At 43.1% G+C, this 27,738-nt stretch overlaps 1 protein-coding gene across 3 annotated transcripts; it reads right to left on the bottom strand.

Moving 5' to 3' along the window:
* Nucleotides 1-288: 288 nt before the first annotated feature.
* On the bottom strand, nt 289-18,050 carry LOC115158150 (calcium homeostasis endoplasmic reticulum protein). 3 transcript variants are annotated; one of them, XM_029706751.1, is made up of 18 exons: nt 17,867-18,025; nt 10,865-11,038; nt 10,571-10,609; nt 9,716-9,879; nt 9,323-9,460; nt 8,941-9,092; nt 8,638-8,749; nt 6,987-7,076; nt 6,553-6,745; nt 5,511-5,671; nt 3,241-3,697; nt 2,775-3,025; nt 2,518-2,651; nt 2,344-2,430; nt 1,959-2,096; nt 1,598-1,753; nt 1,088-1,368; nt 289-954 (listed from the first exon to the last, which is right to left on the bottom strand). In XM_029706751.1, the coding sequence occupies exons 1-18, from the start codon at nt 17,889-17,891 to the stop codon at nt 917-919; spliced, it is 2,790 nt and encodes a 929-aa protein (XP_029562611.1). In that variant the 5' UTR covers nt 17,892-18,025; the 3' UTR covers nt 289-916. The 3 variants fall into 3 exon arrangements, with proteins under 3 accessions (XP_029562611.1, XP_029562610.1, XP_029562612.1); XM_029706750.1 differs by having other exon boundaries at nt 2,775-3,031; nt 17,867-18,024; XM_029706752.1 differs by lacking the exon at nt 10,571-10,609 and having other exon boundaries at nt 2,775-3,031; nt 17,867-18,050.
* Nucleotides 18,051-27,738: the final 9,688 nt, after the last annotated feature.

Genomic DNA, 27,738 nt, shown 5'->3' with positions numbered 1-27,738 from the left:
CTATGTTTTTTTTTAAAGGCAGTAAATGAGGCTGAATTAACTGTTTCGCTGCCAGACAAGGCTCCGCTGATAGCATGTGTAGCAGTGGTAAGATGCTGGGACTGCGGTTGTGACAGCTTTATGCAGACCCTAACAGTTTGTGGTCACTTTCATAGTGCAATTAATGTATTGTTTAGTGTTGTGGCTTTGCTGGCATGCATCCCACTTCATTTTTTTGGCCAAGATTTACATGCTAAAATCGCCACTGTGAAGTATAGAATTTTATACAGATAAATGAGGATATGTATAGACAGTTGAAATTTGGTTTAATTGGTTTTATGAAATTCTTCTGACAATTCTTTTTACATTTCTTTTAATCTAGGTTGAGGTTAACTAATTGTGAGCGCATTTATCCAAACAGAATATCAAAACAAGTATTTAAAATGCTTTATTTCTCTACAGCATGTGGTTAGTTGCCTGACGACTTAAACGTAATTCTTCCGCTGCTCTATCGTTCAGCTACATACCTCATAGCAGAGAAGAAACTAACGACCATGGACGTAGCATTTGTCCGGAGCAAGGAGTTTAGGTAGCCAGGTAATGTGGTTAGTACAGGGTAAACTGATTCACAATTATAGCTGACATGCCATTGATTCCATGTGCATTCCTATGTTTTGTGGGATTTTCTTTTTGTTTCAAAAGAGCAACACAACACTATCTGTCCATTTCCAAGTCTTGATGACTTGATCCTGGAACATGAGAAGAATACATGAACAAGTTCCACAAGAAAAGCAACATTAAAACTAAAGGACCCCAACCTTCTGGTATTTTGCAAACGGGTAGAGGGAAACATACTGTTAAAACCATTATTCTGTACAAACAACTAATTATGAAGGAGGTGTGTTCTGGGTAGGGGTTGTTTGCTTTACGATGCACGTCATTCAGCGGGAGGGGGCTCCTGTGGTTCCCGATTCACTGAAATAAACACACATTGGTTATTATATATTTTAGTTTATCATATCACCTACAAATACCTGTCCACAACATCAGAATTTCATTGCAACATTTTCAAAAAGACCTACAGAGATCACTTGATGAAAATTCCTACCTTCCTCCCTTGCTTTCATGCGAGCTACAAAATTATAACTCTTGTTCCTGCGGTAGTTCTCATAAGGGTCGTCCAGTGACACCCCCACTCCTTTATATTGGTCCCACTTGTCCCGGAGTTCTCCCCCCTTGATGGGGTCCTGGATGCCCTGCTCCTTCGCGCCAAGCCCCCCTGAACCACTCCAGCCCATTTTCATGAGCAGTTGATGGCCCTTGTTCTCCTCTCCCAGCCTGCTATCTGGAGGCAGGATAGAAGGGGCTGCTCCAAGCCCAGAATTAGTGCTGTGGAGATCACAACCAATACATTCAGTAATCTACAGCCTTCAACGCTCTGCTTTAAAATGTTCAATGTGAGAGTGACTGCCTCCATTATATCAATGGCATAGTTACGGTCTCTACCCTCCCCAAGCCCCTATCCCTATGATATGCACAGATTTGTAAGCAATACGCCAGAGGCGATATGATGTGTTAAGAGCAGGAAACATTGCACACCGAGATGAGAGGGACTTACGGAGGGGAGGGGCTACGGGACTTCTGGGAGGCGGTGGCGGTGGCGGGGGCGGAAGCATGTCCGGGCTTCTCTAGCCGTCTCTTGTCAGGAGAGCGAGATCTGGAGCGAGACCTGGAGCGAGAGCGACTGCGGGACGACCTGGATCGGCTCCTGCTCCTGTGGAGGGGAAAGATAAACAACATGATCCGTCAAACTTGACGACGTTCACTCCACAGTGTTACTTAACACCACCTAACCTCCAACCAAATGAGGAAAACGGTCTACCAATACATCTTGATTGTATCGTACAGGTGTATCTGATAGTATTCCTGATGAAATCTGCAATTCCTGTTAAACCAGGAAGAATCCCATCTGAGTGTACCTGGAGCGTGATCTGGAGTAGGAGCGAGAGCGGGACCGTGAGGAGGAACGGGAGGACTTGGAGGAGCTGGAGCTGGAACGAGATGAGGAGCGGCCCCGACTACGAGAACGGCTGTGTGAACGACTACCCCCGTGGGCACTGGGAGAGACAGAGAGAACACACACACTTTATTAGAGCACTCATCTCTCATACAGTACTTACAGATGGGAAACAGAGAGCCAGACTAACAAAGCATTTGTATTTACCTGTGGATTTCAAAAGGCACATTTATTTTAGGTTAAGTGGTACCCAAAGTCTCCTTGTACTACAGATAAGTCTGTGAAATGTGTGTGTGTGTGCGCGCGCGCGCGAGACATAAGGCCGGTTAGCAGGCAGATGGTCTCACCTGTTGTGTTTCTCCTGGCCCTTTTTCCTCCTGGCTCTCATCTTGGCTCTGAAGAACTCATACAGGCCGTTCTGTTCCCAGCCCTCACTGACCGACAAAGACATTGCAATCAATAGAGCACACACACTGCATTGATCACTCAAGCACATGAAGTGAAAATGTTAGTGTTTTTACCTGTTCCTGGGTCTATCATGGGACGGGGGGCTGTAGAAGGCCTCCACAGCAGCTAGCAGGCGATCACTAGGGGGCATGGGGGGAGGAAGGCGGATGTCTTTGGGATCCAAGGCTTTGTATTCATGGTCTTCAAGCTTACGCATATAAAACAGGTGGAGAAAAACCGTTTAAAATCACTGGGGCCCGAGAAATGCATAGTGAGCTGTGGAAAATGTATCCTTGAAAAGCAATAGACATCTTCTTCCCGTGCTACTCACTTTGACTAGAGGGGCCATGAGTCCGGCGGGCAGGTCGAAGTAAGGGACGTTGGGGACCAGGCTGGGGTCATCCTGGTTGACGTGAGCCGGGGACAGCCGCTGCCTCATATGGGGGGAATGGCCGTTGAAGCCGTGGGGCGGGGGGCCGAAGTCAGGGTGCTGGTTACCCCCCCAGGGAGGATGCTCTCCTCCCCCCATGCCCGGAGGAGGGATCCTCTGGCTGGGGTGGTGGTGGGGCGGGGGGCCCATGTCTTGGTCAACACGCAGGGGCAAGGGGAGAGACTCAGTTAAATGACATGTTGTAGATAGAACGGTCAGTCACAAATGATCATGTAAATCGATATGTGTACTGTAACTATGGATGGTGGTCAGGAAAATCAGCCAGAAGGGTGCTTATACAATAGCGACAGAAAAGTTAAACAGTGAATAATGAGCTCCCATAGTGGAACCTGTCCTGTATTCTTACCTCCGGGAAAGTCTCCCTGTGGGTAGTCAAAGCGGTGTGGAGGGTAGGGTGGCCTCTCAAAGTGGTGTCTGGGTGGGAAGTCATCCTGCATGAAGCGTGGAGGAAACCGGCCGAAGTTGTGGGGAGGCGGGGGCGGCTGGTTGAAGGGAGGGGGCCCTTGCTGGTGGGGCGGGAAGGGCCCTCTGAAGTGGGGAGGCCTCTGCATGCGGGGGAATGGGGGCTCTCTCTGGCCCCAGGGGGGCTGGTCAGGTCCCTGGTTGCTCCAGGGGGGCTGGTCGTACTGACCACTCCAGTTGGGAGGGGGCTCGTTCTGTCCTCCCCCTCCGCTCCAGGGACCGCCCTCCCCCCTCGGAGGGCCTCCACTCCAGCTGGGGTCCCCCCTCTGTTCGTTCCACATGCCTTCGTGGCTGTTCCAGGGCGGGCAAGGCGGGGGCGCCTGGGTAGGGTCAAACGGAGGCTGAGAGGGGACAAAAATAACGGGTGTTTAAACGGACACTCATCTTCCGTGTTACCGTACCTTCACCACTCACTCATTCATCAACTCAACAGTTTGTTTGCATAGGACTGATTCGATAGATTGACTATAGTTCCTATCTGTTCAACTCTATGAAACAGTAAACCTGTAAATACAATACCAGTAAAAAGTTTGGACACCTACCGATGCAAGGGTTTCTTTCTTTTTACTATTTTCTACATTGTAGAATTATAGTGAAGACAAAACAATGAAATAACACATATGGAATCATGTAGTAACCAAAAAGGTGTTAAACAAATCAAAATATATTTTAGATTCTTTAAAGTAGCCACCCTTTGCCTTGATGACAGCTTTGCACACTCTTGGCATTCTCTCAACCAGCTTCACCTGGAATGCTTTTCCAACAGTCTTCAAGGAGTTGCCACATATGCTGAGCACTTGTTGGCTGCTTTTCATTCACTCTGCGGGTCCAACTCATCCCAAAGCATCTCAATTGGGTTGAGGTCAGGGGATTGTGGAGGCCAGGTCATCTGATGCAGCCCTCCATCACTCTCCTTCTTGGTAAAATAGCCCTAACACAGTCTGGAGGTGTTTGGTCATTGTCCTGTTGACAAACAAATGTAGTCCCACTAAGCACAAACCAGATGGGATGGCGTATCGCTGCAGAATGCTGTAGTAGCCATGCTGGTTAAGTGTGCCTTGAATTCTAAATGAATCACAGACAGTGTCACTAGCAAAACACACCCGATACCATTACACCACCTCTTCCATGCTTCACAGTGGGAACCACACATGCGGAGATCATCCGTTCACCGTACTCTGTGCCTCACCAACACACGGCGGTTGGAACCAAAAACCTCAAATTTGGACTCATCAGACCAAAATACAGATTTCCACCGGTCTATTGTCCATTGCTCGTGTTTCTTGGCCCAAGCAAGTCTTCTTATTGGTGTCCTTTAGTAGTGTTTTTTTGTTGCAGCAACTCGACCACGAAGGCCTGATTCACACCGTCTCCTCTGAACAGTTGATGAGATGTGCCTGTTACTTGAACTCTGAAGCATTTATCTGGGCTGCAGTTAACGCTAATGAACTTATCCTCTGCAGCAGAGGTAACTCTGGGTCTTCCTTTCCTGTGGCGGTCTTCATGAGAGCCAGTGTCATCATAGCGCTTGATGGTTCTTGCGACTGCACTTGAAGAAACTTTTTAAGTTCTTGAAAATGTCCGTATTGACTGACCTCAATGTCTTAAATTAATTATAGACTGTTGTTTCTCTCTGTTTATTTGAGCTGTTCTTGCCATAATATGGAAATGGTCTTTTACTAAATAGGGCTATCTTCTGTATACCACCCCCACCTTCGCACAACACAACTGATTGGCTCAAACGCATTAAGGAAAGAAATTCCACAAATGTACATTTAACAAGGCACACCTGTTAATTGAAATGCATTCCTGGTGACTACCTCATGAAGCTGGTTGAGAGAATGCGTGTGCAAAGCTGTCATCAAGGCAAAGGGTGGCTACTTTGAAGAATCTCAAATATAAAATTCATTTTGATTTGTTTAACACTTATGGTTACTACACGATTCCATGTGTTATTTCATAGTTATGTCTTTACAATTATTCTACAATGTAGGAAATAGTAAAAATAAAGAAAAACCCTGGAATGAGTACGTGTCCAAACTTTTGACTGGCACTGTATATCAACAGACTCTTCCTTATATCAGTTTGAGAGTTTTACATTATAAAAAGGGAAGAGTCACAGTGCATATAAACAACACAGTAGGACCAGCTTACTGGCTGATTGGGGTTCCAGCCTCCAGGCATGTGTTGTGGGTCGAACCAGGGTTTGGAGGAGGAGTTATCAGAGTGGCCAGTGTTGTTAGCACCGGGGTCTGATCTGGGCGGGGCTCCATCATAATCACCAGGAGGGCCAGACATGGATGCCTTCACCTCTCCTGTCGACGCCACAAGACAGAGAAGGATATTTGGTTAAAGGGTAAATATGGCTGTAATGGAAATTATATGATTAAAGGTTTGACTAAATGATTTCACTCAGAAACCATATAACCTGTTGAAATGTATTAGAAATTGTAAGGCTATAATAAGGTGTTAAAGACTATAATCCAATGCTGTGTGTGAGTAGATTTTAAACACTAGGACACTGTTACTACTTCAAGATGAGCAGGGCAGAGTTGATAAGACGACCTTGGGAAAGGAACAGGAGAAGAGGCCTCCCTAAGTTAGGGAGAGAAACAACGGCCTGAGAACGGCATAGCTGGCAGGAGATTAGAAGACAGGTTGCAAGGTTTGATAATGAATGTATGTGTACTGTGGAAAAATACAGCCGCCTAACGCGCGGTGGAGTTCTCTACTGATGCGAGTTCATTTGGGTGTGTGTGGTAATATAAAAGGCTTTGTGCATTGTATGGATTTTAGAGCTCTCATAAATAAACGTTTTGACCATTGTAGGCTGGTTTTCCGTCTGCTTCATTCAACCAGAATCGTACACCCTCTGGGGGGGCAGACTAAGTAGTTTAATTGAAGTTCAGTTTAAGAACATTGAAAACTTAATTCCCGTAACATTGGCTAAAGATGAAGAATCAACATGTAAACGAAATAACATCATGAAGTGCTTAGTGTGTGTGTGTGTTTGTGGGTCTGTATGCAAGAGAGACAGACTAAAAAGTCAAATCAAACCAGTCACCAGCATCTCTACAGTGCTGTTTTGCTAACAGACAGACCAACAGCCTCATCAACATGCAAACGAAAGTACACAACGCAGTGTTGTGTGTGTGTTTATGCGGGTGTGTGTGCGCGCGTTTCTCTCTCCCCTCACCAGGCTGAGTGGTGACTGCCTTGACGTCGGGCTCTGCTGCAGCTAGCTGGCTCACTGCTGCGGCTGCTGCAGTCTGCTGCACCGTCAGGTTGGCCACAAACTCCTCGTGCTGCGTCTTCAGGGTCTGGATCTGCTGCTGGAAGGCCAGTTGAACGGGCTGCACCACCGCAGCGTACTCTGTGATCAGAGAGGCCTGGGAGAGAGGGGAGGGCCACCGTTAGTGTTACAGAGAACACTCGAGTGATGACTGGCCTAGCCGGAGTAAATCGAATCAATTCAATTTCAAAAAAAGAAATGTTATTCTATTTTGATGGAACTTTGTGTGTGGCATGGGGTAGGACGTGTATATGTGGTTGACCTCAAAGTCCAATCCTTTAAATTGTCAGCTGACTTGCAGTATTACACTTTACTAGGCCACTAGCCTCAGTCCTCACCTGATACTGGCCCAGGCCCACAGCTGGACTCTGTAACTGCTGGATCGTCACCTCATCGAAGTAGCCATTCTTTTCCCAGAGCTGCAGGAGCTGTGAGAGAAACAAGAAACAGAGGGTGTCATTCTGACCACAGGCAACATCTAAACTCAGCAAAAAAAAATAAACGTTCTCTCACTGTCAACTGTGTTTATTTTCAGCAAACTTAACATGTGTAAATATTTGTATGAACATAAGATTCAACAACAGACATAAACTGAACAAGTTCCACAGACATGTGACTAACAGAAATTGAATAATGTGTCCCTGAACAAAGAGGGGGTCAAAATCAAAAGTAACAAGTCAGTATCTGGTGTGGCCACCAGCTGTATTAAGTACTGCAGTGCATCGCCTCCTCATGGACTCCAGATTTGCCAGTTCTTGCTGTAAGAAGTTACCCCACTCTTCCACCAAGGCACCTGCAAGTTCCCGGGCCTTTCCAGGGGGAACGGCCCTAGCCCTCACCCTCCGATCCAACAGGTCCCAGACGTGCTCAATGGGATTGAGATCCGGGCTCTTCGCTGGCCATGGCAGAACACTGGCATTCCTGTCTTGCAGGAAATCTTGCACAGAACGAGCAGTATGGATGGTGGCATTGTCATGCTGGAGGGTCATGTCAGGATGAGCCTGCAGGAAGGGTACCACATGAGGGAGGAGGATGTCTTCCCTGTAACGCACAGTGTTGAGATTGCCTGCAATGACAACAAGCTCAGTCCGATGATGCTGTGACACACTGCCCCAGACCATGACAGACCCTCCACCTCGCTCCAGGGTACAGGCCTCGGTGTAACGCTCATTCCTTCGACGATAAACGCGAATCCGACCATCACCCCATGTGAGACAAAACCGCAACTCGTCAGTGAAGAGCACTTTTTGTCAGTCCTGTCTGGTCCAGCGACGGTAGGTTTGTGCCCATAGGCGACATTGTTGCCGGTGATGTAAGGCAGGTCCTCACCAGACCACAGGCCAACAAGCCCTCAGTCCAGCCTCTCTCAGCCTATTGCAGGCAGGCTGAGCACTGATGGAGGGATTGTGCGTTCCTGGTGTTACTCGGGCAGTTGTTGTTGCCATCCTGTACCTGTCCCGCAGGTGTGATGTTCGGATGTTCCGATCCTGTGCTGTTACACGTGGTCTGCCACTGCGAGGACGATCAGCTGTCCGTCCCGTCTCCCTGAAGCGCTGTCTTAGGCATCTCACATTACAATTTATTGCCCTGGCCACATCTGCAGTCTTCATGCCTCCTTGCAGCATGCCTAAGGCACGTTCATGCAGATGAGCAGGGACCCTGGGCATCTTTCTGTGTTTTTCCAGAGTCAGTAGAAAGGCCTCTTTAGTGTCCTAAGTTTTCATAACTGTGACCTTAATTGCCTACGGTCTGTAAGCTGTTAGTGTCTTAACGACCGTTCCACAGGTGCATGTTCATTAATTGTTTATGGTTCATTGAACAAGCATGGGAAACAGTGTTTAAAGCCTTTACAATGAAGATCTGTGAAGTTATTTGGAATTTTTATGTATTATCTTTGAAAGACAGGGGCCTGAAAAAGGGATGTTTCTTTTTTTTTGCTGAGTTTATATGGAACAATGTCTCCATTGAACAGGCAGTCAGTCCACTTACCCGCGTAACCTTCTGCTGCTTGTCCTCCTCTACAGCCAGGAAGCTGGTGCAGTAGATGGGCACCACCACCTTCTGCAGCGCTGCCAGCAGGTCCCGCTGCTGCTTCCTCTGACTGGTATGACACAAGACAAGGTTCACTTAACTAACCACGAATACAATGCATGGCATAATTACTTCCATTATCGAGCGCAAGCAAGTTAGTTTTGTTTGAGGAGTTTAAAATACAATATGAAAAAAGCGCAGTCTGTGTATGTGTGGCATTCTGAGAGTAGAAACAAAGCCTCATTTTCATCATGCTTCTACCAGTGATGGAGGACATCATTGGTGAGATAGATGAGGTGAAGGCGGAGTTCGAAGTGGGCTGCGTCGGCTGTGATGCGGTTCCGGAGGTGTGAGCACATCAGCTCGCAGTGCAGCGGGCCCTTGGCATTGTTGAACATCCAGTTCTTACCAGCCTGGGAGAAAACAAAGATCCGTTTCAGATTGGGAGCTTTAACACTGTGCAGGCCTTGTTGTTCCATACTAGTGTTCTTTATTAGCCCTGTTTATAAGGATGTGTGTATGACCACAAACTTTTCTATAGAAGGAACCGGAGAGAAACATACGATTTAAATACACCAGAGCATTCTCCAGTTCATCTACTGTTCATGTTGTCATGAACGTCATGACAAATTCATGAACGTACCGAGATGGCGTCTTTAGTGCAGGTGTCAATGATGGGCTGCAGCAGGTTGTCAAATTCAGAGATGTCCTGCTGAGTCTCCGCCAGCAGCTTCTGGGTCTGCTGCTCCATGGCCAGCGCTATGGCTGCCGTCACTTGCTCCTGGAATCAAACAAATGACAACCATTTCATTCTGGACATCTAGGGGAAAAAACAACAGCTGTAAAATGTATTTGCTTTGAAACTTCATGTATTCTGTCTCACACATTTTATGACCAGAGAATATAGGATATAGTAGCGACGGTCAGTCTGCGACATTGGAGGGCCAGTGCGTTCAGGTTTTTGCACCAGCCCAACACTAACATATCTGACTCAACTAATCAAGACTGACCAACCCTGGCGTACGGTGACCCGTACCTGTCTGAGAGTGAGCAGGTGCTGTTCTTGCTGCTGCAGATTCCATTGGCTCTGCTGGATGAGTTCATCTAGAGAGGGCGTGGCAGGGGCAATGGGGGGCGGAGCCAGGATCGTGATTGGTGGAGGGACATCTGGGACTTCCTTACCGGGTGGATTATAAAGATCTACAAAATAAAAGGCCAAAATGTCAGTGATTAAAGGACAAAAGCATGATAAAGAAAACATTTTCATTGTACTCTTGATGTTTTTTGTCATTTGCACAAATGAAATGAAATTCCTCAAAAGAAAAGCTAGTACTAAAACAAGGGTATTTTACATGCAACTAGCTTCATGAAAGGAATGTTCTCATCTTCATTTATACTCAATTCCTTTATACTTCAAAGGAATTGAGATTGAAAAACATGAAGCATTTTGAAGTATCTCTGAAACAACGGAAATAAAAAAGACGTAATTTTGTAACAGCAGAGCATGTGGATTTTTAAGTCAAACTTTGCAGCAGCATTGAATCACACGCAACGGACAAAAACAACATAAATCTGCATCTGATATCAACAAGCATCAAGAAAATCAAAAACTCTTTCTTAGCAAACTGACATACTTTAGCTTTGCAAAGTCGAAACTTGACTTGTGGTTGAAAAATCTAGAACTAGAATGTTCTAGACAATAACAAAAATAGAAGGAATTCGATCAACACCAGTAGCCAGGGTATCCTCCATTTTAAAATGATCATGATTGAAAAATACAAACATGAAAAACAATACAAAAACAAAGCCTTCAAGCACCGGTGATGCAAAAACACCAGATGAATGTCGAGCAAAATGTGCAAGTTGGGACTTCTATCGTCCCAGTAAATACCTTCCAATTTATACTCCTCACACTCGTGGGTAGTAGGATCTATGTGGGGAGAAGCACACATTACAATACAGTGGCATACAAACAGCCACAGATATAGCCTATCCATTATATAGAAATACATTCAGGTCTGGTCTTCTTCCTGCAATGACTAGAAAATTGTGAGCAGATGTCACAAGTTAGGCTACAATATCTGCACGTGGTGGTTGTGTTCCAAACCTGCTGCAAAATGGGATAAAAAAGACTTAGCATTGGAATCTAAGACAAGACGAATGGATAGTTATATGTGTTACATACGTTGGTGGTGTTCCATAGCAAGCTTGCACCGGTAATAGGTGAAGAAGTCCCCTCCAAACAGAAAAGAGAATTTGGGATTGTCCTTCTGTTTCTCCATTGTCATCTTCTCAAACTCGGGGCCATTTCGAGCCACAAACTGGGCCAGTTTGTCGATGACATTTTTCAGCTCTTGATCTGTGGAGAGAAAAAAACAACTTTTTGGTGAGTCACATTTTATTTATTTAACCTTTATTTAACCAGGAAGGGCTCATTGAGATTTAAAATCTCTTTTTCAACAGCGTCCTGGCCAAGATAGGCAGCGCCAAGTCATTACAAAAATTACAGACAAACAACATGAAAAACTACAATTAATCTAGTAAAAACCATAGAATTAACAAAGAATATAACAAAATCAAAAACAGCAAATTAAAAACATTGACATGTCAGGGAATCACGATTTCTGATACAGCTTGACATCCATTTAGGGGTTATATTATTGTTATGTTAGCTAACACCACAATTCATTTAAAGCAAAGCAATCTTGATCAGGTTATTATGGGACCCTCAAACCTGGGGCATCCCTCTATACATACTGTGCAAGGTAACTGTGTAAAGGTGGGCAGAAAAGTAATCGTACATGAGGGACAACATGGGCGGTATACCGTATTTTACTACACTGAACGAAAATATAAAACGCAACATGTTAAATGTTGGTCCCATGTTTCATGACCTGAAATAAAATATCCCAGAATTGTTCCATATGCACAAAAAGCTTATTTCTCCAAAATGTTGGGCACAAATGTGTTTACATTCCTGTTAGTGAGCATTTCTCTTTTACCAAGATAATCCATCCACCTGACAGGTGCGGCATATCAAGATGATTAAACAGCATGATCATTACACATGTGCACCTTGTGGTGGGGACAATAAAAGGCCACTAAAATGTGCAGTTGTCACACAACACAATGCCACATATGTCTGAAGTTGAGGGAGTGTGCAATTGGAATGTCGACCAGAGCTGTTGCCAGAAAAATGTATGTTAATTTCTCTACCATAAGATGCCTCCAACGTTGTTTTAGAGAAGTTGGCAGTACATCTAACAGGCTTCACATCCGCAGACCACGTGTAACCACGCCAGCCAAGGACCTCCACACCCAGCTTCTTCACCTGCAGGATCGTCTGAGACCAGCCACCCGGACAGCTGATATAACAGGTATGCACAACCAAAGAATTTCTGCACAAACTGTCAGAAACCGTCTCAGGGAAGCTCATCGGAGTGCTCATCGTCCTCACCTGGGTCTTGACCAGACTGCACGTCTGCGTTGTAACATACTTCAGTGGGCAAATGCTCACCTTCGATGGCCACTGGCACGCTGGAGAAGTGTGCTTTTCATGGATAAATCCCGGTTTCAACTGTACCGGGCAGATGGCAGACAGTGTGTATGGCGTTGTGTGGGCGACCGGTTTGCAGATGTCAACGTTGTGAACAGAGTGCCCCCTGGTGGCGGTTGGGTTATGGTATGGGCAGGTATAAGCTAAGGACAACAAACACAATTTTATCGATGGCAATTTGAATGCACAGTGATACCGTGACGAGATCCTGAGGGTCATTGTTTGGGATGCTCCGGATTGACGTGTACGACAGTGTGTTCCAGTTCCTGCCAATATCCAGCAAATTCACACAGCCATTGAAGAGGAGTGGGACAACATTCCACAATCAACAGCCTGATCAACTATATGCGATGGAGATCTGTCATGTTGTATGAGGCAAATGGTGGTCACACTAGATACTGACTGGTTTTCTGATCCACGCCACCACCTTTTTGTTTTTTAAGGTATCTGTGACCAACCGATTAATATCTGTATTCCCAGTCATGTGAAATCTGTAGATTAGGAGCTAATGAATGTATTTCCATTGACTGATTTCCTTATATGAACTGTAACTTAGTAAAATGGTTGAAATTGTTGCGTTTATATTTTTGTTCAGTCTATATACCTGTATTGATGCAAGGACCAGTATGGGTTTTTACCAGTGGCGTAAAGTACTTAAGTAAAAATACTTTAAAGTACTACTTAAGTAGTTTTTGGGGGTATCTGTACTTTATTTAAATTTGACCACTTTTACTTTATTCCTAAACAAAAGAATGTACTTTTTACTCCATACATTTTCTCTATCACACAAAAGTACTCGTTCCGTTTTGAATGCTTAGCAGGACAGGAAAATGGTCCAATTCAGACACATCAAAAGAACTTCCCTGGTCATCCCTACTGCCTCTGATCTGGCAGACTCACTAAACACTAACGCTTTGTTTGTAAATGATGTCTGAGTGTTGGAGTGTGCCCCTAGCTATCTGTAAATTAAAACACCAAGAAATCGTGCCATCTAGTTTGCTTAATATTAGGAATGTGAAATAATTTATACTTTTACTTTGATACTTAAGTATATTTTAGCAATTACATTTACTTTTGATACTTAAGTATATTTAAAACCAAATACATTAACTTTTACTCAAGTAGTATTTTACTGGGTGACTTTTACTTTAGTAATTTTCTATTAAGGCATCTTCACTTTTACTCAAGTATGAAAATTGGGTACTTTCTCCACCACTGGTTTTACTTTACCTATAAACGGTATCAGATTGTTTGGTTTGTTAAATGTGATACGCGTGTAATGTGCATTTTTATAATTTACTCCGCTACTTGCCATCGCTCTCTCTCCACACAGATTTAGGCCCGCCACGTCACTCAAGGAGCGCACTTGCGTTTAGTCTGCATGATCAATGCGGCAGGTGCAACAATGATGACAACGATGCCGTTTCCACTTTGAGTCTTAATATAAATCCACTAGCGTTCTATAATTAGACTATTAGTTTGTGTTTCTTACATCTGCAAACAGCTAGTTTGTATTTTCTTAGCAAGTTGTGGCTAAATCTTGTTAGCCGCTAATGCTAATCGCTAGTTAGCTGGCTAGCTATTAAATGTACTGAGTCAGAGCAAACTATACAGCCTGATACCAGTGATGGTGTAGGCCTAAAATCAGCATGTTTGCGCAACAGTATCTTCTAAACCAAAGAGGATTAGGCGATTCATAACTGTACGTTTTCCAGTATAAAGGACTTATATGTTTTCTAATTAAATAACAGTTAAATAAAATGGAAAATGAAAAAAGTATTAGGTGAGGCATTAATATGTTAGCTTCATGAAGTAGCTAAGAGAACACATTTAATGTAGCCAAAGATTATAGGGTTACATAGGAAACAATGACCAACACTTGGTTCCTACCCTGTCACAATAACTCCACCCTGACATTTATTTGTCGTCATGTCAAACATTGTATTCAAAGTACCCAATATTATATTCCAATTATATAATTAGACTAGTTTACCCAAGTGTTTTGATCTAAATCACAAGTCAAAATGCAATTGTAACATTTGGTTAAAATAAGGCCTAGATTTTTTGCCAATATCATTCAGCCCTGTGTGGCAGTGTGGAAATGATCGCAGGAAATGCAGGAATTGATGAAAAAGCTTAATCGAACAGTGTAAAACAATCAGAAGCTTTTTTCTTCCAAAAACAGAATACCGTAAAAAAAAAATATATACTGATATCATATTTTGCCCATATCAACACTAGCCTAAAAACTCTGTTGAATTTAATTGAATTTAAATGAGCGTTTGGATCAGGAAAGTTTCCTCTCATGACCTCTAGAAGCCAGAATGTTTAATAAAGTTATATTTTAACTTGCTTTACCAGTTGGTCCTTTTGCAGGTAGGAATGAGACAGTGGCAGCGTTCTATTATGATGGCGTGGGTTGAATCAGCCTATGGCCCGTCACATGACCGGGCGAAGCCGGTGAGGGAGGAGCGCCTTGCTCAAATCGAACAACAATCTGCACTGCTCGGTTGTTGACGTCAACAAAAAAATATAACTGGTGTGCATTGGCAAGGCATATAAAGCGTTTTTATCAGAAGCAATCACTTTTGCATGTGAAAACACTGAATCCTACTCCACGTGCCAACCTAAATCACTTTAGTGGGCCAAACGACTCATGCACGGGAGGCAGCCCGGTTCAGGAAATGAATTTAAATCGCCCACTGGACCCCCCTCCCTAAAACAAGCATTGAACTGAGGTACTGTCGTCGCCCCCCACACGCTTTCTCTACTTCTTTCTCCCCCCATCACCAAACAGTACCTAGGGTTCGTTCCTCTTTTTCTCTGATACTGTTTTAACTGTTTGAGTTTATGTCCGTGCGTGTGTCTGAAAGAGAGGTTTGTTGTATTCTGTTTGTATGTCCTTCCTTTCCCCTGCTCTGTTCTACTGTCACTTTGTAGATGAAATTGGTCCTTCCTTTCAGTGATGTAAATGCACACCTGGGGGGGGGGGGGGGAATGGGGAGAGGAAAGGAGCCTTTACTGTTTGTTAGGGCCCTGCAATGTTTTGATGCTAAGAACAAGCTTTCGTACATCCTGTTTGAAAGTGTGTGTATGGAATGGGGTCAATCTGCATGGTCAGATGGTAACAACGGCACACAACACACTGAGCACAGGTGGATATGTTCAGATGGACCCTTTAGTTTAAGGATTCGAAGATCAAGAAGCGGACACGTCAATGATTTGAAAACGCGATCATTGATGTGAACTTTTTTTTTAGATGCCTAAAAAAGGTTTGAATCTTTGAGTTTGTTTACTTTGAAGCCGCTGATTATTAAAGAACCCTTTATTTAAAATATTTCATCACACTGTTCACCTCACCATTGCTTTGTGATTTGTTTATATATTAAACTCCTCTACCCCACATGTCGAACTCATTCCACAAATGGCCGAGTTTCCGTGGGTTTTTGCTCCGCCCTTGTACTTGGTGGATGAATTAAGGTCAATAATTAGTAATGAATTTCAGGGATTCCGAGTGGCTTAAGGCACTGCATCTCAGTGCTAGAGGCGTCACTACAGACCCTGGTTCGATTACAGGCTGTATCACAACCGGCCGTGATTGGGAGTCCCATAGGGTGTCACACAATTGGCCCAGCGTCGTCCGGGTTAGGGTTTGGCCAGGGTAGGCCGTCATTGTAAATAAGAATTTGTTCTTAACTGACTTGCCTAGTTAAATCAAAATTGCTTCACTCGGTGCAAACTATGCATAACAGGGCCAGCTTAATAGACTCCCACCAGTATATCTAGAGTAAAGTATAATTACATCAACTTTTCAAAGCACTGGTAGATCGTTCTGGTAGTGCGTTCAGATCACCTGAAGCATGTGCACAAGATGAAAATACATGCACGAGACGCACGCGTACTTGCCGAGCTCGTGTTTACATGGTTCTGCACATGTTTCAGGTAATGGGAATCTGAACGCAATACCAGCGCTTTGAAAAGTTGATGCATTTATACTTTCCTGTGGATATATTGTCTCACATTAAATCACGCAAAAGGACCAACCGCCCAGACAATCAGTAAAGGTTGACTGAAAAAAGCCTGCATCTCGCAAGTGGTTTGAGAATGATCTGTTGACTCTTCTGCATGTATGGATGAGCTTGTTAAAAAGCAAAGATTTAAAGTGGGATTCTTTTTTAGACATAGATCTTGCCTCTCCGTAAATAGCAGGAAGCAAATTGTACAGCCAACTTTCCTGCCAGTTCTTGAATATGGTGACACTTCTGACTAGATTGCAGCAGCAAGTACTCTTAAACCTTTGGATGCCGCCCTTCGCTTTATCACAGGTGAAAGTTAATACTCATCACTGCATCATGTATCACAAGGTTGACTGGTCCTCATTAAAGTCCAATAGATCACTTCATTATTCCCGTTTTGTTTACAAAGCTCTACGACACAAGCTACCAACTTATCCAACTTCGTTGCTAACGTAGAACAGAATGAGCTACCAAACCCGCTCACAGGATTGGTCACTCTGGTCTCGACGAATTTAGGTAAATCCTCCTTTCGTTTTTAGTGCCACCCATTGTTGAAATAACCTACAAAATTCCTTGCATCTTGATTCCCTGGTGCCGCTAGGACAGTTTAGGACTCTGGTGTTGAATTAATCTATTGAGGATTGCAGTTGCTTCGATTAATTGTAGTGGTTTATTTGTTGAAACTGTTGTGTTAAATCATTTTCTTGTTTTATTTGTAATGTAAATTTTTCTCCATGTTTGAGAAAATGTTTGTACTCAAGGCACCATTTGGAATGAGAACCTGGTCTCAATTTGGCTGCCCTGAATAAGTTAAAAAATAAAGTGAGTTTTTTTTATTTAACTAGGCAAGTCAGTTAAGAATAATTATTATTAACAATAAAGGCCTACACCGGCCAAACCCGGATGACGCTGGGCCAATTGTGCGCTGCCCCATGGGACTTCCAACCACGGCCGGTTGTGATACAGTCGGGAATCAACCAGTGACGCCTCTAGCACTGAGATGCAGTGCCTTAGACTGCTGCGCCACTCGGGAGCCCAAAAATGTTATTATATTCAACATTCTGGCTTGTAGATGTGAGAGGAACATTTCCTGATACAAACGCTAATTTATGCACAACGTTGAATCCAATGCAATAATGCCGCATTCAAAACAACTGGGAACTCGGGGGGGTAAAAACGAGCTCAAACAGGTAAAAATCGATTTGAACGGTCATCCAACTCGGAATTCCAAATCTGGAACTCGGGTCTCTTTCTAGAGCTCCGACTTTCCGACCTGAAAGTCACTGACGTCATGATTTGACCTCGTATGTTTTCGAGTTCCCAGTTGGTTTGAACGCGGCATAATATGCAATTCAATGTCGGATTCTCCAGGCTAAATCGACGCATGCGCGACTATACTATAGCCGCCAGCTAGCTATGTAGTTTAAAAAAAAATGTCCATGAAGGTTAGGGAGCTCATTTTAAAATGATTAATTAGTTAATAAAAGAAGCTAGCTACTAAAAAAACTATTCTAAATCAGTAACGACAATCATGTGCCTAGCTGGCTTTTGCATGCTAACTAATTTAGCAAGGCAACGTTAGCATTACTAGCTAATCAAAATGAAAGATACAAACCCTCAGGAGCTGTAGGAATATCCATGTTTGTCTTCAATCAAGTAACAGCGAGACCGAAAAACCTCAAAGACACACGGAGGGAATTAATTTGTGAAAATTCAACCTAGCTATGTGGTTAAAAAAAAATACAGCAGCATTACAAAATGTTAGATACTCTGGTACCGGAAGTACTTAGAGCGCCACTGTCCAGAGTAAAGCAGCTACCATGCTACAGCGTCCCCCAGTGGCTTAGTAAGCACTGGGAGGACTGAAAGAGTACACAGGTAAGTTCAACCTCAGCGTCATTAAAACTAGGTATGATTCACCCTCCCAAAATATGATGACTCCTATTTACATTTAACCATTTTCTTGCATAGCCTGATGACGATGAGATCGCCTATAGGGAGGAGGTCAGAGACCTAGCAGTGTGGTGCCAGGACAACAACCTCTCCCTCAACGTCAGCAAGACAAAGTAGCTTATTGTGGACTACAGGAAACAGAGGGCCGAGCACGCCACCATTCACATTGACGGGACTGAAGTGGAGCGGGTCAAGAGCTTCAAGTTCCTCGGTGTCCACATCACTAAGGACCTATCATGGTCCAAACACACCAACACAGTCGTGAAGAGGGCGCGACAACGCCTCTTCCCCCTCAGGAGGCTTAAAATATTTGACATGGGCCCCCAGATCCTCAAAAAGTTCTACAGCTGCACCATTGAGAGCACCTTAACTACTGCATCACCGCTTGATATGGCAACTGCTTGGCATCCGACCGTAAAGCACTACAGAGGGTAGTGTGTATGGCCCAGTACATCACTGGGACTGAGCTCCCTACCATCCAGGACCTCTATATCGGGCGGTGTCAGAGGAAAGCCATAAAAATTGTCAAAGACTTCAGCCACCCAAGTCATAAACTGTACTCTCTGCTACCCCACGGCAAGCAGTACCGGAGCGCCAAGTCTGGGACCAAAAGGCTCCTAAACAGCTTCTACCCCCAAGCCATTAGACTGCTGAACAATTAATCAAATGGCTACCTGGACTATTTGCATTGACCCCCTTTTTTTTGCACTCTCTTGCACACACTGTACTCTACCCACACACTTACACATGCATTTTGACACCACTCACAAATAGACACACTTTCACACTCTTCACCTATTTTGCTGCTACTCTGTTTATTATCTATCCTGATTGCCTAGTCACGTTTACCCCTACCAACATGTAGATGTTACTGTTTTGATGCTAAGCACAAGCTTTTGTACATCCTGTTTGAAAGTGTGTGTATGGAATGGGGTCAATCTGCATGGTCAGATGGTAACAACGGCACACAACACACTGAGCACAGGTGGATATGTTCAGATGGACCCTTTAGTTTAAGGATTCCAAGATCAAGAAGCGGACACGTCAATGATTTGAAAACGCGATCATTGATATGAATGTTTTTTTTTTTTAACTACCTCGTAGTTTTATATAACTACCTCGTGCCCCTGCACATTGACTTGGTACCGGTAAGTCTTGTGTATAGCCTCATTATTGCTATTTTATTGTGTTACTATTTATTTTTTATTTAGCACATTTTTCGTACTTTTTAACTCTGCATTATTGGGAAAGGGCTGATAAGCAAGCGTTTCACGGTAAAGTCTACATGTGTTGTATTCGGCGCATGTGACGAATACAATTTGATTTGATTGGAACTAGTCTACCACACAGTCCTGTGGATTTGTATTTGTAGTTATTAAGGATCCCCATTAGCTGCTGCCTGTGTGTCTGTACCTGTGTGTGTGTGTGTCTCTTCACAGTACCCACTGTTATATATTTTTTTAAATGTTTTTTTAAATCTGATTCTAATGCTTGCATCAGTTACCTGATGTGAAATAGAGTTCCATGTGGTCATGGCTCTACTGTATGTAGTACTGTGCGCCTCCCATAGTCTGTTTTGGACTTGGGGATTGTGAAGAGACCTCTGGTGTCATGTCTTGTGGGGTATGCATGGGTGTCCGAGCTGTGTGCTAGTAGTTTAAACAGACAGCTCTGTGCATTCAGCTTGTCAACACTTCTTACAAAAACAATTAGTGATGATGTCAATCTCTCCTCCACTTTGAGCCATGCGAGATTGACATGCATACTCGGGCTCCCGAGTGGCGCAGCGATCTAAGGCACTGCATCTCAGTGCTTGAGACGTCACTACAGACACCCTGGTTTGAATCCAGGCTGTATCACAACCAGCCGTGATTGTGCGCTGCCCTATGGGACTCCCAATTGGCCTTGCGTCGTCCGGGTTTGGCCGGTGTAGGCTGTCATTGTAAAATAATTTGTTCTTAACTGACTTGCCTAGTTAAATAAAGGTTAAATATATATATTTTTAAGTATCATTAATGTTAGCTCCCCGTGTACATTTAAGGGCCAGCCGTGCTGCCCTGTTGTGAGCCAATTGTAATTTTCCTAAGTCCCTCTTTGTGGCACCTGACCACACGACTGAACAGTAGTCCAGTTGCGACAAACTAGGGCCTGTAGAGCCTTGTTGATAGTGTTGTTAAGAAGGCAGAGCAGCACTTATTATGGACAGACTTCTCCAGATCTTAGCTGCTGTTGTATCAATATGTTTTTACCATGACAGTTTACAATCCAGGGTTACTCCAAGCAGTTCACCTCAACTTGCTAAATTTCCACATTATTCATTACAAGTTTTAGTTGAGGTTAAGGGTTTAGTGAATGATTTGTCCCAAATACAATGCTTTTAGTTTTTTAAATATTTAGGACTTACTTCTTCCGTGCCACCCATTCTGAAACTAACTGCAGCTCTTTGTTAAGTGTTGCAGTCATTTCAGTCGCTGTAGTAGCTGACATGTATAGTGTTGAGTCATCTGCATACATAGACACACTAACATTACCCAAAGCCAGTGGCATGTTGTTAGTAAAGATTTTAAAAAATGTGAAGGGCCTAGACAGCTGCTCTGGGGGATTCCTGGTTCTACCTGGATTATGTTGGAGAGGCTTCCATTAAGAACACCCTCTGCTTTCTGTTAGACAGGTAACCCTTTATACACAATATAGCAGGGGTGTAAAAGCCATAACCCATACGTTTTTCCAGCAGCAGACTATGATCGATAATGTCAAAAGCCGCACTGAAGTCTAACAAAACAGCCCCCACAATCTTTTTATTATCAATTTCTCTCAGCCAATCATCAGTCATTTGTGTATGTGCTGTGCTTGTTGAATGTCTTTCCCTATAAGCGTGCTGAAAGTCTGTTGTCAATTTGTTTACTGTAAAATAGCATTGTATCTGGTCAAACACAATTTTTTTTCCAAAAGTTAGCTAAGGATTGGTAACAGGCTGATTGTTTGGCTATTTGAGCCAGTAAAAGGGGCTTTACTATTCTTAGGTAGCGGAAAGACTTTTGCTTCCCTCCAAGCCTGGGGGCACACACTTTCTAGTCGGCTTTAATTGAAAATATGGCAAATATGAGTGGAAATATTGTCCGCTATTTTCCTCTAATTTTCCATCCAAGTTGTCAGACCCTAGTGGATTGTCATAATTTTTTCACCTCTTCCACACTCACTTTACGGAATTCTACATTAAAATTGGTCAGATATACTTGAATGTGTAGTGTCAGTGTTTGTTGCTGGCATGTCATGCCAAGTTTGCTAATCTTGCCAATGAAAAAAATATTAAAGTAGTTGGCAATATCAGTGGCTATTGTGATGAATGAGCCATCTGATTCAATGAATGATGGAGCTGAGTTTGTCTTTTTTCCCTAAATGTAATTTAAGGTGCTCCAAAGCTTTTTACTATCATTCTTTATATCATTTATCTTTGTTTCATAGTACAGTTTCTTCTTCTTTTTATTCATTTAAGTCAAATGATTTCTCAATTTGCAGTATGTGTTCCAATCGGTTGTGCTGCCAAACTTATTTGCCATACCTTTTGCTTCATCCCACAAAACCATAACATTTTTCAATTCCTCAGAAATCCAAGGGGATTTAAGTTTGTACAGTCATTTCCTTAATGGGTTCATGCTTATTAGTAACTGGAATAAGCAATTTCAGAAATGTACAGTAAGCACATTTGTGTCTGTATTGACTGGTTGTAGGCCATACATTGATATTGGGAATCTCAGGAAATGAGTTGTAGGAGATGTGTTTTCCAAATGCCAACGATAGGTGGCGTTAGGAGTCTTTTGGGGCCAGAGCAAGAACCCTTGCCAATTGCCATAGTTCACAAATGTTAATCATTCAAGTGGAGATAAAGTGGAAAATGCACAGATTTAGGATAAGGTCTTTGGTAATCTAGTTATGTGACGTGAGGACAATGCATGTGGGTTATATTTTTGGATTTACTGTAGTGATGGCTTGTCTCGCTCCTACCCCGTGATAGATTATAGTGTAACAAGATTATACAAATACAATGTGCAGACTGATTATACCAGGTGTGTCTCCCCTAACAGCTCCTGCATGGCGGTGTGTGTCTGACATGTCCACGCAAAGTATTGTTTACGTGTGTGTACGTCATCTACATTATTAACGATCTGGGATTATCGAGGGTGTTGTCCACGCACTATAATAATGGTTTTAAAGTAGCAGAACAAAAGTCACAATAATCTCACACTGAATCACAGGAGGTTGGTGGCACCTTAATTGGGGAGGACAGGCTCATCATAATAATAATTGGGTGGGTGCTTGTATTTGTCCTATTTCACACATGTACAAGTATGTATTATACATATGTGTGAATTGGAAATGTTTTTTTTGCATATCCCAACTCCCCCTGAGAGACCCTTGGACAGTAGGGTCACAGCCAGGGTCTGCCATTATCAACGGAGCAATTAGGGTTAAGTGCCTTGCTCAAGGGCACATTGACAGATGTTTCACCTTGTCGGCTCGGGATTCGAACTAGCGACTTTTAGACTATCTGCCGCCCTCATAGTAATGGCTGGAATGAAATAAATGGAATGGTATTGAACTCATCAAACACAATTTTTATTTTAGGGGGTAGATCAGCTTTAATATTGCAGATAGATTGTGGCTTCCATCAATGTAATTGTCTGCATCATTTCCAATCCCCCATATTTATTTGGTAAATATATATATACAGCTGAAGTCGGAAGTTTACATACATTTAGTTTGTAGTCATTAAAACTCATTTTTCAACCACTCCACAAATTTCTTGTTAATAAACTATAGTTTTGGCAAGTTGGTTAGGACATCTACTTTGTGCATGACACAAGTCATTTTTCCAACAACTGTTTACAGACAGATTATTTCACTTATAATTCACTGTATCACAATTCCAGTGTTTCAGAAGTTTACATACACTAAGTTGACTGTGCCTTTAAACAGCTTGGAAAATTCCAGAAAGTGATGTCATGGCTTTTAAAGCTTCTGATAGGCTAATTGACATCATTTGAGTCAATTGGAGGTGTACCTGTGGATGTATTTCAAGGCCTACCTTCAAACTCAGTGCCTCTTTGCTTGACATCATGGGAAAATCAAAAGAAATCAGCCAAGACCTCAGAAAAACAATTGTAGATGACCACAAGTCTGGTTCATCCTTGGGAGCAATTTCCAAACGCCTGAATGTACCACGTTCATCTGTACAAACAATAGTACGCAAGTATAAACACCATGGGACCACACAGCCGTCATACCGCTCAGGAAGGAGACGCTTTCTGTCTCCTAGAGATGAACGTACTTTGGTGCAAAAAGTGCAAATCAATCCCAGAACAACAGCAAAGGACCTTGTGAAGATGCTGGAGGAAACAGGTACAAAGTATCTATATCCACAGTAAAACGAGTCCTATATCAACATAACCTGAAAGGCCGCTCAGCAAGGAAGAAGCCACTGCCCCAAAACCGCCATAAAAAAGCCAGACTACGGTTTGCAACTGCACATGGGGACAAAGATCGTAGTTTTTGGAGAAATGTCCTCTGGTCTGATGAAACAAAAATAGAACTGTTTGGCCATAATGACCATCATTATGTTTGGAGGAAAAAGGGGGAGGCTTGCAAGCCGAAGAACACCATCCCAACCGTGAAGCACGGGGGTGGCAGCATCATGTTGTGGAGGTGCTTTGCTGCAGGAGGGACTGGTGCACGTCACAAAATAGACGGCATCATGAGGAGGGAAAATTATTTGGATATGTTGAAGCAACATCTCAAGACATCAGTCAGGAAGTTAAAGCTTGGTCGCAAATGCGTCTTCCAAATGGACAATGACCCCAAGCATACTTCCAAAGTTGTGGTAAAATGGCTTAAGGACAACAAAGTCAAGGTATTGAAGTGGTAATCACAAAGCCCAGACCTCAATCCTATAGAAAGTTTGTGGGCAGAACTGAAAAAGCATGTGCGAGCAAGGAGGCCTACACACCTGACTCAGTTACACCAGCTCTGTCAGGAGGAATGGGCCAAAATTCACCCAACTTATTGTGGGAAGCTTGTGGAAGGCTACCAGAAATGTTTGACCCAAGTTAAACAATTTTAAGGCAATGCTACCAAATACTAATTGAGTGTATGTAAACTTCTGACCCACTGGGAATGTGATGAAAGAAATAAAAGCTTAAATAAATAATTCTCTCTACTATTATTCTAACATTTCACATTCATAAAATAAAGTGGTGATCCTAACTGACCTAAGTCAGGAATTGTGAAAAACTGAGTTTAAATGTATTTGGCTAAGGTGTATGTAAACTTCTGACTTCAACTGTATGTATGTATGTATGTATGTATGTATGTATGTATGTATGTATGTATGTATGTATGTATGTATGTGTATGTGTGTATATATATATGTGTATATATATATATGTGTGTATATATATATATGTGTATATATATATATATATATGTGTGTATATATATATATGTGTATATATATATATATGTGTATATATATATATATGTGTGTGTGTGTGTATATATATATATATATATATGTTTCCATGTGTTTGATATCCTTCCATTCACTCCGTTCCAGCAATTATTATGGGCCGTCCTCCCATCAGCAGCCTCCTGTGCACTGAATGCATAGCAGGCCCTCGGACACGCTATCCCAATGCTTTTTTTCTGGTGATTGAGCCTATGGAGGTTTACAACATGAGACACACACCATATTTCTCTACAAGTGTGAGGGGGGGACACACCAAACACTGGCGCCAGCCTACAAATCCTCCCCTCACACCCCCCTCTCTCACTGACCTCCAATTATGTCATGTGAAAAAGCTGTGTCCCATTGAAAGGCTCTCTTAATCAAACCCAATTAATTCCGCTCCTTTCCCTTACTATCCCCACTGAGGAACGCGTCCTTCCAATCAGCCTGTTAACTCCAGCCCGGACCCTTTAGAGGCACCGGAATAGGGAACAAAATAATAGATTATGCAATTAATTAGTCGTTAGAGACTTTGTTGTTGCTACTTACAAAGTTATTGTATTAATTGACAATTGAGTGAGTGATTCATGGAGTAAGCCGTTTTTATTTTTTGCACTCTACTAATCTTGCCAGTCAGCCACCTTCGGGTTTCCCATCTTTATTTCAGCTCTGACCTTTTAAATAAATGTTTTGTGTTTACAGAGCATAAGAGATGGAGAAAACTAGGGTGAAAGGAGAGGGGATCCAAAACACACAAAAAAACTTTGTTATACTCTGTTAAAGGCCCAGTGTAGTCAAAAATGTGATGTTCCTGTGTTTAATATATATTTCCACACAATGAGGTTGAAATAATACTGTGAAATTGTGAAAATTATGATAATGCCCTTTTAGTGTAAGAGCTGTTTGAAAAGACCACCTGAAATTTCAACCTGTTTTGGTGGGATGGAGTTTTGGCCTTCCATGGTTACATCACCAGGTGTTAAATTAGTTAATAGACCAATAAGAAAGAGAGTTCCAAACCTCTCTGCCAATAGCAGCTAATTTTCAGTTTTCCCTTCCCCACTCGGACCACTCCCAGACAGCCCTAGCAAAATTCTTGCTTGATGAAATTGACATTTGCTAAGAAGCATTTTATGTTGTTGTTGACAATTTTTATAAAAATAAAATCACAGTAAGGTACTTAATTGTTACCCCAAAATGATTTGATATTGAGATACAAATGGCTGCATTGGACCATTAACATATGATTGGACCTTTAACATATTTAACAAATAATTTCTAGCCGTCCTTCATTGTCTCTGCTTATTGGACTAAGCTTCCATTTCTTTGCTTATTCACTGACAAATGAAACCCCTTCCCTGATAAAGGGAGGTGAAAATTATAACACTGTGTACTCTAGCATGAGAAGACAGTGGGATGCTCAGCTTCAATCTTCTTAGCAGCTGACTGGGACTAGGGTCAAGGATTAATCTCAGGTTAGTGTGTCTTGATAGATGTAGGACTCTAAGCATTCGTGACATCTTTTTTATTCATTGTTCATTGCGAAGCATGTGGACAAGATGTTTTTTTTTTAAGCAATCCAGATGTTTGAGGATTTTTTTATGTACTGATTCAATGTAGAATTCACCATCAATATTGCAGACTGGAGAAAGAATCATTTTGAAAGACATTTTGGGATTTCCGATGTCAATATATAAGATACTAGACATTGATGACTAGACTATTATCAAGAACCCATTAACTCATAAATGTTTTGTCGCCAACAATAAGAATGAAAACAATGTTTTTCTGGGTTGCTGGGGGTCAATTAGAGAAGCATTCCCAACACCGTGTGTGGACAACATAGCACGCTGACTATAAATCACAAACACACTGTAAATCCACTGTGTTGGCCCTGATTCAGAATGAGAACGGAATTGGAGGAGATGGTTGGATTTCGCACAGCGAGCCCAACAAAAGCTTCTATGTTGATCTGCTGCTCTTTTCCCATGCTTTTCTTTGTGCCACTCACTCCAGCGCAACGCATGCCTACCCTGGCCCCGGCCAAGATGTCCAGCAGTCAGTGTCTGCTCAGGCCCGGCCTGGCCCAGGCAGTAATCCCTGAGCTGTCAGAGGACCCCGCTCTGAACTCATCCTGGCCCGCAGGAAAAGGCTCTAATTGGGGGATTTTCTACATCATTAACCCTGATGAGCAGCCATCCCACCCTCACTACTCCCACCCTGCTCTCGCTCTCTCTCTTGCTCTCTCTCTCTCTCGCTTCCACACTAACATTTTGTCTCTGTCTCTCTCTCTCTCTCTCTCTCTATTGCTAACACTCCCTCTCGCTTGTCCCCCCCCCCCCACCCACCCACCTACTCCCTCATGATTAGGATGTCCATGTCCTCCCATGGCAATCCACACAGAGTGCTGTTTGTTTGGTTCTGGGAGAACACTGTTTAGATTGGATCTCCAATAACAATATAGCAGCACGTGTGCAGTGAGCTGTTCTTTACTGATGAGAGAAACTATATTCTGAAGGTTAAAGTGTGATTGCTTAATTGTTTGTCTGCCAAAACATTTTCTCCAACAAAGTTTAGTTTATAATCTGTCATTAAATGACCTCCACAACAACAAAAAACACCAGGTAGTTACAAACACACACAGATCCAAAAAGATTATTCAGATTAAAATCATGTTTTTGTTTTTACTTTCCCAACAATGTTGTGTTCACTGTTCACGTTTTGGCCCCAGATGGCCCCTGGTGAGAGGTCCTCCCGGGCTTCCATCTGTCCGGGAGTGTGGTTCACATGCTGGAGAGGCAAGCGCGGCAGGTACAGCCCACTGTGAACATGTGCTGCAGCGGCAGCGCCCAGGGGCAATTAGCGAGCAGCGGGCCCTGTGGCCGGGGCCCCCCCCTGGGAGCCTGATTGATTGGAGCCTCATCTTCCTAACGGGCTGGCACCATGCCACCAGCCAGGGACCAGGGGAGAGGAGAGGAGGGGCTGGGACGAAGAGAGGCTACTTCTTCACTGTGTCAGATCCTATCTCTCTC

The sequence above is a fragment of the Salmo trutta genome, chromosome 22 (assembly GCF_901001165.1).
Source record: "Salmo trutta chromosome 22, fSalTru1.1, whole genome shotgun sequence".
NCBI lineage: Eukaryota > Metazoa > Chordata > Actinopteri > Salmoniformes > Salmonidae > Salmo > Salmo trutta.
The sequence above is the reverse complement of the archived record's forward strand: the minus strand, read 5'-3'. Positions and strand labels throughout refer to the sequence as shown.

Excerpts from the sequence above, each read along its gene's own strand:
- LOC115158150 (XM_029706750.1), bottom strand. The coding sequence starts at position 17,891 with ATGGATATTCCTACAGCTCCTGAGG. Across the intron at positions 9,461-9,715 it reads ACCTGCTCACTCTCAGACAG|GAGCAAGTGACGGCAGCCAT; the intron begins GTACGGGTCACC and ends GTTTGATTCCAG. Across the intron at positions 2,431-2,517 it reads CATGATAGACCCAGGAACAG|TGAGGGCTGGGAACAGAACG; the intron begins GTAAAAACACTA and ends TTTGTCGGTCAG.